At 53.3% G+C, this 9574-nt stretch overlaps 1 protein-coding gene across 1 annotated transcript; it reads left to right on the top strand.

Annotated features, from left to right (window-relative positions):
* Positions 1 to 942: 942 nt before the first annotated feature.
* On the top strand, positions 943 to 9103 carry Crygn (crystallin gamma N). The gene is made up of 4 exons (XM_057790771.1): positions 943 to 963; positions 3259 to 3507; positions 5547 to 5692; positions 8968 to 9103. Exons 1-4 carry the CDS (start codon positions 943 to 945, stop codon positions 9101 to 9103), a joined length of 552 nt encoding a protein of 183 aa, XP_057646754.1.
* The last annotated feature ends 471 nt before the right edge of the window (positions 9104 to 9574 follow it).

Raw genomic sequence — 9574 nt, 5'->3', positions numbered from 1 at the left:
CAGTGTTAGAGAAAGTGCCCATCACCCTCCCGGGAGCAGAGCAGCGGCTCACAAATGTTCCCAGAGTCCCCTTGGGCTCATTAGGACCTCTTCAGACCCCTGGAGCTTCTCTCTCCTTTGATCTCAGCCTGTCCCCAGGGCCACCAGTTCAGTTCCCCAGCCGTTTGTGTGTTTACTCTTGAGGCTTCAATATACTCCAAATGCCTGTGGGCCTGTCAGTGGGTGTGTGTATCGCTCTGTAAAGAGACCCTCAGCATCCAGAGTGGTCTATAGCTAGGGCTCAGAGCTCTCAAAGTACTGTAGGTCCCCTATTGCAGGCAGCGGGGGGTCAAGGCAGGTGTCACCTGGGATCTTCAGGGGGAGAAAACAAAAGGAGTAGGTACAGGAGGGAGCAGTCTGGAAGCCCCACAGCCCTGCACCAGGCAAAGAGGTGGCTATTGTTTCCCACCCCCACTCCCTCAGCTGAGCTTGAGAAGCTAGGACTCCATCCATTACCTAGATAGATAGATAGATAGATAGATAGATAGATAGATAGATAGATAGATAGATAGATAGATAGATAGTAGGTAGATAGAAACAAAACGGCTATACCGTGTTAGCCTGCAACCAGGTGAGAAAGGCAAGCGCTGCAGGTTAGGGGCACTGAGAAGCTGCTCTGGGAGGCAGAAAAAGGGGTTGAGGGGAGCCTCCCAAGCCCGGGTACTGAGACCCTGACTCAGCGGGGCGCGGTGGGCTGGGCAGGAGGAGTCGGATCCAGAGGTATTGAGGACTAGGTCACTTGTGTGTGACACTGGCTCGCGGGTGGGTCATGGCGCCGGCTTAGCACGCCCGACAGCACTAACGCGCGCGTGCCGGGCCAAGCAAATCTTTTGTCCCGGGCGGCGCTGAGCCAGCAGGCCCCACAGAGTATATACCGGGTCCCGCTGCGGCCAGTCACACACCATGGCGCAGCGCTCCGGGAAGGTGAGTGCGGCCGGCGGCCTCGGGGAGCCCCTGAGCGTGGGGGAGGGTGCAGACTGATCCCAGATCTCTTTGGGTCTGACAAAGTCAAGCAAAGCTGGCTTTATTTCTTAATGAGATGGAGTGACCTCCCCTGTTGACTGAGAGCGTGTCCCGAGCCCTCTTCCCACCCCTCTTTTCTGGCACGCCCCAAAGTCACGAGCGGCCCTTGTGTTCGAGATCTCCTGGAGTGTTTTCTTCACCACAGGGAGGTCAAAATGTGACCTTCGCCCCTCGGGATTTTCTCTCCCCCAAGTGACCTACCCACCACTGTGGTTATCCCTTGCCCTCTAATGTCCAGGTCCTGGCTGACTCAAGAACCCTTTGACCTCCAGAGGTGCCCAGAACGCATGTCAGTGGTGGACGCCATTGATCTGTCCGCATAGGCTGGGGTGTGCTTCAGTAACAAACAGCACCAGCTTGGCAGAGCAGGAAAGGAAGAACCCCCAAAACAGTGTTGCCCCTGGCTCACGAACATCCCACAAACACCTTAACTCCAGCAGGCAGGGACTTGCCACTGTATTCCTTTGGAGAAGGTGGAAACAGTGAAACTGGAGGGCCCCGAGTTTCTGGGTGATGTGACTATATTCCTACAGAGTCCCTCTGAGACCATAGTTCTTGAGTCCCAAAGAGCTATTGAGTGATTGAATTTCCTATGGTGGGAAGTGAATTTGCAGGCTATGGTTGCTTCACCTGTTTAGTTTGGGACGATGACATCCTGGCAGCATTATTAACTGCTTGTCTGTTATTATGAAACACTATGTTTGAATTGCCAAAAGGTTCATAAAATTCCAAGTCTGACACCTGCCTATTCCTCAAAGGAGGGTCCCGAGAAAGAGAAAGCTCTGAGGCTCCAGCTGAGTTGGTTGAGCACTTGTCTAACGCACACAAAGCCCTGGGTTCCATCCCCAACCCTGCACAAACCAGGCCTGGGTGATTTGGCTGTACTCTCAGCACTCAGGAAGTGGAGGCAGAAGGATCCGAAGGTGTAGGTTGTCCCTAGCTACATAATAAGTTCAAGGCTAGTCTGGGATAATTAAGACCCTGTCTCAAAAACAAAAACAAACAAAAACAAAGACGGTGGGGTGGGGGAGAAAAGGCAGGGAGATATGTGATATTTAGCCCTCTCCTGAAAACCAGCTCTGGCCTCCACAAATCCCCCTCTCCAGTTAAGAAGGTTCCAGTATTAGAAACTTTACTCTGAAGAATAAATGATGAGTTATGGTGACTTGTTCTGCATGCCATGCAGGCTTTTAGAAAGGACTTCCTTTAATGCTGTCGTGGGTGTTCTGCAAGCAAGTGCTGAGCATAGCAGTACAGCCACAGCCTGATTTCAAGGGGGCTCCTAGACAAACGGGAAACCCCTGTCCCCAGACAGCCGGGCCATGTGTCTGGCATCAGCCGCTGGTGACTGATCACTCTCTCTCTCTCTGCCCCATCAGCAGATAGTGCCAGGCATCTACTGCTATGAGCAGGGCTGCACGCCTGACTTTTACTGAGGATGTGGGGCCCAGATTCAGAGAAGCCCCTGACCCAGAGACTTTCTGAGACCACAGTTCTTCAGACCCAAAGAGTGAATGGCTGGAATTTCAGTATTAGGAACTGCACTTTAAAAAAAAGATCAGTGATGAGTAATAATGGCTGTTTCTACATGACATTTATGCCTTAAAAACATGTCCTTTAATGCTCTTTGTGAGTGTTACGTATAACATACTGAGTACACATGCCCATGTGTGAGTGTGTGTGTGTGTATAGGTCAGATGTTGTGTGATGTTTTACTCGTTTTTGGCTTTTTAGGGGGGCCAGCCACCCAGCTCCAAAATAAATCACACACACAGAGGTTTATTCTTAGTTATGAATGCCCAGCCTTAGCTTGGCTTGTTTCTGTCCAGCTTGTCTTAAATTATTTTGTCTACCTTTTGTCTCTGGGCTTTTGTCTTTCTCTATTTCTATATACCTTTCTTTACTTTTACTCCGTGACTGGCTGGGTGGCTGACCCCTGAAGTCCCGTCCCCTGCCCCCCCCCGCCGCTTCTATTTATATTCTCTGCCTGCTAGCCACCCCCCCCACACACACTCCGCCTATCCTTGCTCCTGCCGTTCATCGCTTCTTAAGAGCATCAGGTGTTTTAGACAGGCACTGTAACACAGCCTCACAGCATTAAAGAAATGCAGCGTAAACAAAGTCACACAACTGAAAATAACGTTCCCCAACAGCCAGATGGGACCCTGACCCCTAGGTCTCAACTGGCTCTTCCAGATCACTTTCTATGAGGGCAAGCACTTCACAGGGCGGAAGCTGGAGGTCTTTGGGGACTGTGACAACTTCCAGGACCGAGGCTTTATGAACCGAGTGAACTCCATCCGTGTGGAGAGTGGAGCCTGGGTCTGCTTTGATCATCCTGACTTCCGAGGCCAACAGTTCATCTTAGAGCATGGCGACTACCCTGAGTTCTTCCGCTGGAATGGGCACAATGACCACATGGGCTCCTGTCGGCCTGTGGGCATGGTGAGTGAGCTACTCCACCTAGGGGCTGGGAACTTCCAGCTCAAGCAGTGGAAGGTCACCCTGGCATTTAAGCAGAAGCATGGGCACCTCCCGACAATAAAACCTTAAAAATTGAGAGCACCCTGTCCAAACTGATGTGCGCATGAGATGCTGTGAGGACCAAGAGGGTAGGAGACAGAATACAAGAGCTCCTTGGAGCTGTCAAGGAATCCTTTTAAATTTTTGAGTCAAGCATGCAGCTAAACTTCAAAGGCTGGGAATATGTTTGGATTGTCACTGAACAGGGCTGCACTCATCAAAAGTGAAATAAAAGATTGGGGAGATGGCTCAGCTTGTAAAGTGTCTGCTGCACAGAACCCGTAAAAAAACAGATGTGGTGGTTCTCTCGTAACCCCAGCACTGGGGAGGTGGAGCCAGCCGAATCGCTGAGGTTTGCTGATCAATTAGTCTAGCCAAATTTAGAAGCATTCGGTTCAGTGAAGACTCTTTCTAAATTAATTATTAATTAATTAATTGATTGGAGGACATAATGGATAAGGTGTACAAGACTTAATGTGGTCCCCAAAACCCATGTAAGGGTAGAGGAGAGCACAAACTCTACAATATCGCCTGATATCCACACACGCTTGTACACATACACACACAACCACAACACAGTAACAAAAGCTCTTAGTGAGGCGGCGACTGATTGGGGAAGATACCCGATATTGCCCTCTGACTTCCATACCCACATGCTCGCACATGTGCCTGCGTGTACTCTGGTGTGCATGAACACATACACACACAAGGCTGCTCTGAGCGTGATCACCTCCCCTCGCTGGTTTCCTTGTAGCATTATGTCAGCTTTCAACGCTTCGAACTTGGAGTGAATAACGGTGGGGCGGCCGAAGTGCCGGAGGGACCAGTAAGAAATCTGAGGGGACAGGGCTCTTGAGCTGCACAGATGCCTGCTTTGCACAGTTGTGGCCTGAAGTGTGTAGGCAGAGCAAATGAGGGCCATTGCTCCCCCTAGAGGAGAAAAACCCTTTCTGTCTAGTTTCTCTGAAGTTTCCTTCAGAGAGGGATTTGAGGAGGGGGGGCCCTGGGGGTCACAGGTATGAGACGGCCCCCACTGTTGTCCTTTGGGTGGGAAACGGGTGATTCTGGGGACCAGTGTGGGCAGCGCTCATCAGAGTCTGACTGCCAGGGCATCCTGGGTCCCTCACCAGGGCTCTAGCCAGCATCTGAGGGATCTGGATAGGTGCCGCTCAGCATGGGGCCCCTTTTCTTTTCTACATCAGTTCCAGAATCAACTGGGCTCTGGCACATTCTATTGAAAGAATGCTTTCCTAGTGTCTCTGCCAGGATGTGGGCATTTGGAAAGAAGTATTAGAATGGTTGGCTCTGGATCCTGCATAATGCTGTTTATATGAAAAATACACAAGACGTTGTCCGAAGGCTGTTCTTGTTAGCGCCGTCCCAGTGGGGTGGGGATCACACAGGGAGATGTATGTACTGGTGCTAGTGAATTATGAAGCCAGCAGGGACCTCTGCGAATGGGAGTCATTGTTTTAGATGTCTTCCCTAAGTGTTTTCACAAAGGGTTCTATTACACTTCTAAAATATTATTGTTTGGAGGCCTGCCTGTGGCCTGAAACCGAGGGTGGCTAAGCCAAAGCTGGGACATGAATCCCCCAAGTGGAATGCCCGCAGGGAGCCGGTGACCCACAGCCCTGCTCTCGATGTGCTGGCATCTAGACAGCCTTTCCCTCACTAGACCTTGGGTCCTCAGTTGTAAAAGATGGGGATTGGATCAGTTCAGTGCTTAGGTTTTCAGAGTAATAGAACCCTTCCTCCCATCTCATGGAAGAACACCAGTGTGTGTGTGTGTGTGTGTGTGTGTGTGTGTGTGTGTGTGTGTGTGTGAGTGATGGGGAGTACTCACTGGATCCCCAGTCCAGCCAGGGCTGGGAGCCATTCCATATTTCTTCCTGCATGTACATGGGGAGGAGAGACTTGGAGTATTCCTTTTTCCTTCCCCACCTGCCTGGGTCCTGGAGCACGGAGAACATTTCCGCATAGACATCTTCGAGGGCTGCAACTTCACAGGCCAGTGCTTGGAGTTCGTGGAAGACTGCCCCTTCCTGCAGAGCCGGGGCTGGGCCAAGAGCTGTGTCAACGCCATCAAGGTGTATGGGGATGGAGCGTGAGTACAGCCGGGGCTGCCAGACAGGTGTGGTAGGGTGGGTAGGCATCAGACTTCGTGGGTGGGCATGATGCCCCTGATCCACGGCCTTCATCTGCCTCACCTGCTCCAGGCAAGCAATGAATAGCTGCTGTCATCTCTGGCTTTCAGGACAGTCACAGGGCCTTAGAGGCTCCCTGAGACCGTCCTTCTGGTGTGCCAGACCTGAGCAGGGGAAAAGAGTACATAGGAAACTATGACCATCTCTGCTACAAGACTGAACGTCTTGACCGCCTGACTTCCTTGAGTCACTAGATTCAAGAGATCCCCACTTAGGGGATACAAAGCCACGCAGCAGTCTCACCTTCTGAGACGGTACATCTGCCCAGCTCAGATGACCCCAGACCTAGGCATCTCCGCCTGGTGGCAAACAACCCACACCAAATGGCTGGAGATGTGGGCTTCAAGAAATCCATAGGATGGCTAAGAACAGCTGGGAATTCTGCCTGTCTTCTCCAGTCCAAACCAGCTGTCAGGGTGCAGGGTTTACCATGCGGGGCAACTCGCTGTGCACCTCCTCACTGGACACACGCAGGCACACCGCACTGGTTTTCCTTCTGCCCTCGCCTGAGCAATCTGCCTGTATCACACACAGATGGGGATGAACACTGAACACCCTCTTCCATTGTCCCCACCCATTCTGGAGACATCATTACCGTGTTTTAGAAGTATAAACTGAGATTGCAGTTAACTCTAGATCCTTTCCACAGCAGAGGTCCTGCTGGGACTGCAGCCTGGTGGAGCCCCTTCCACTCCAGAGCTAGTTCCCCCAGCCTCTGCCCCCAGCAGAGGAGCCCCACCTGAGAGCATCCCTCTGCAGGGCTGATGGTAGAGGAACTTGATCCCTGTGGAAGGCTCAAGATCAGGGCCAAGGGATCAAGAGAGAGAGGGAGACAAAGAGCTGTCATTTCTTCCACATGCCTGACCTTGGGAGTCCAGAGCTAGCAGTCCAAAACAACTTGCCTTGGGAAATTTGCAGGCTAAATTGTGACTCGTGCAGCCAGAGGCATACTTCTATGTGCAGAATGTCCTAGGACCCAAGACATTATCCGCCTACTAACCCTGGGGATCCTGGGAGAGGGGAGGCAGGCGTGAACTCTGGTTGTGATTGAAGTGGATTTTTTTTTTTCCAAGACAGGGTTCCTCTGTGTAGCCCTGACTGTCCTGGAACTCGCTCTTTTGGCCTCAAACTCAAGAGGTCTTCCTGCCTTTGCCTCCCAAATCCTGGGATTAAAGGCGAATGCCACCACAGCCAGGTCTGGGGAATATAATCTTTAATCTTCAGTTTCCTGGAAGGAACTGGGCTCAGTGGTCAGGAGATGGAGGCCAAGACAGTGGGCCTCTGTGTTGGGATCCAAGGTGTGCCTGTCTTTTGTCTTCATTGACCTTAACTCTTCTATGACAAACTTTGGGTTCCTGGTGCCCTCTCTGGGATCTGGCAGGCAATGAGGCAGGGCCCCTTTACCACTTCCCGTGTGCCAAGAGCACTCCTTCTGGGTTACATGCCAGTTTAGGAGTGACCCATCTCTCATATCTGTGTCCTAGAAGGCATGTGAGGGGAGAGTGAGGGCATTTCCCCAACATTCTAACAGACTGAGTAGGCATGAGCCCCCCCTTTTTAAATTTTAAAGATTATTTTAACCACATGCATGCCGGGTGACCACTGAGCTCTGAAGGGGACATTGAATTCCCTGGACCTGGAGTTATAGTTGTGAACTATGGGAGCTGACACTTGGACCTGGGTCCTCTGGAAGAAAAGCCACTGCTCTTAACCACTGAGCCTCCTCTCCAGAGAATCCTTTCACTGGGGGTTTTCCCCCGGGAGTTGCAGGTGAAGAACCAGAGGATAAGCTGTCGTGTCCAGCCAGGTCTCTCTTCTTTTTGGAGTGTCCACAAGAACTCCAAGGTGACTCGTGATATTACAGAACAGAGCAGGACTAGCTGCTACTCTCTCTCTCTCTCTCTCTCTCTCTCTCTCTCTCTCTCACACACACACACACACACACACACCCCTACTTTCAATTTGTGTCCCTTATCAGCTGAGGGGTCAGGATGAGGAAGGGAAGAGGCTGGTGTGACTTGGGAGTGGCGAGCTGGGGAAGCAGGCTGTGTGACCGTTAGTGATCTCTCTCCTCTGAGTTCATCTGCGAGCAGAACCTTGGGCTAAAGGGCTCACAGATTCCCAGTCTGTTCCCTGGCAAGAAAACTCCATGAATGGCGGAGTGCTTTGGGAGCAGGGAGCAAGAACTGCCAAGACAAACTGGGGGAGGTTCCTGCAAAGAGAGGTCAAGAGTAGTCCTGTGCCCTGGATCTCATGAATCTCAGAGGCTGAGCAGCCCCGGGGGAGCCCTGCTTCAGAAAACCACCGTGGCCCAGAGAAAAGCAGTTTTCTACAGCGGTGGAAGAGGGGGCGGGAGAGCCGGAGCTAAGACTGAAGTGAAATGCCGAGCCAGTCCTTGACGCGGTGATTCCAGTTCTCCCAGTTCTCGGTGCAGTCAGGCCTGGAGGCCCCTCCCTGACTTTCTAAAGCTCCCCTAGCCCCGCCTCTCAACCTGACCCCCGAGTGGGAGGGTACACATAGCGTCTTGTCCTGGGTCCCACACGCACAGCCCTACACTTATCCCAGGGACGGTGGGTGACAGATGGGCAGGGCTGGTCCAGGCTCTGATGAGAAGCCTCTCCTTAAACATGTTCTCAGGAAGGGACCACCCTCCTGATCTTCTCCACCAATCTTCCCGATTCCCTGACTCATGGTGCACCTTCGCTTTCTCACTACAGCCCCCTGGGCTGTAAACGACCAGGGTCTGGTGCACACACCGTCAACGGAAAAGTGCCCTTGCCAGACCTCACGTCCTGGCGGTTACAGCTCCTCTGTACAATGCAGGCAGCACAACTCCTTGCACTGGAACATGGACCCCACCAGGGTTGACCCCACCAGGGCTGTTGTCTGAGTGGATACACAGTGGGAATGGTCCCCAGTTTGTGTCAGTAATCCTGTCGGGCTGGGTACTGTGTGCAAAAGGCCCTTTGGAGGGTGACTGGGCAGAGGGCATCCCCGAGTCACTCCCACCCTTGCCAGTTACTGGGCAAGGCTCCTTCTTGTCCCATTCCATCATCAAGCCCGAATCAGCCACTGATGCTTACCGCAGCGAGGAGCTAGGACAGAGGGGCGGGACCGGGGAGACTTGCCCGAGTGGCTCCCGCCCGCTGACCCGCCCTTCCCTGCTGGCCTTCAGGTGGGTCCTCTACGAGGAGCCCAACTACCGCGGCCGCATGTACGTGGTGGAGAGGGGCGACTTCCGCAGCTTCTCCGACTGGGAGGCCCAGAGCGCTCGTGTGCAGTCGCTCCGCAGGGTGCTCAACTTCTTCTAGTCCCAGCTGGGGACATGCGGCCTACGGAGGCAATAAAGATCCTGAAAGTGGAGTGCTGGCCGGCCTCGGAGTGCTTTCTGGGTCACTCACCGGCTGGGGACCCCAATTCGGCAGGTGGAAGCCTGGTGGAGCAAGGAGGCCAAGCCATTCGGCTCCCAAAACCTAGCCAGAGGACCTCAGGGTCCGGGGCCACAAGAGGGCGCCGGAGAGCAGGACGCAGCCAGGGTGTTTTTTTCCAGCCTTGGGACCCCACCCGAGAGGAGGGGCGGACAGTTGGGGAGCTGGGAAAGGGGGGGGGGGAATTGCGAGGAAGGGAGGGGCGGGACCTGGCGGCGGGGGGGGGATGGGTAGGAGGAGGTGGGTAAGGGGAGAAGAGAAGGGGCGGGGTAAAGAGGAGAGCCAGGGAAAGAGCGGGCCGTGGCTAAGGGGGAAAAGCGACCGGGCTGATGTAGGAAGGGGGGTGGGGTGGGC

This window comes from Chionomys nivalis, chromosome 1 (assembly GCF_950005125.1).
Source record: "Chionomys nivalis chromosome 1, mChiNiv1.1, whole genome shotgun sequence".
NCBI classification, from domain to species: domain Eukaryota; kingdom Metazoa; phylum Chordata; class Mammalia; order Rodentia; family Cricetidae; genus Chionomys; species Chionomys nivalis.
The sequence above is the reverse complement of the archived record's forward strand: the minus strand, read 5'-3'. Positions and strand labels throughout refer to the sequence as shown.

What these genes read in the sequence shown, in the direction of transcription:
- Crygn (XM_057790771.1), top strand. Translation starts at nt 943, where the DNA reads ATGGCGCAGCGCTCCGGGAAG. An exon ending in CCTGTCGGCCTGTGGGCATG is followed by an intron (nt 3,508 to 5,546) that starts GTGAGTGAGCTA and finishes TGGGTCCTGGAG; the next exon opens with CACGGAGAACATTTCCGCAT. An exon ending in AAGGTGTATGGGGATGGAGC is followed by an intron (nt 5,693 to 8,967) that starts GTGAGTACAGCC and finishes GCTGGCCTTCAG; the next exon opens with GTGGGTCCTCTACGAGGAGC.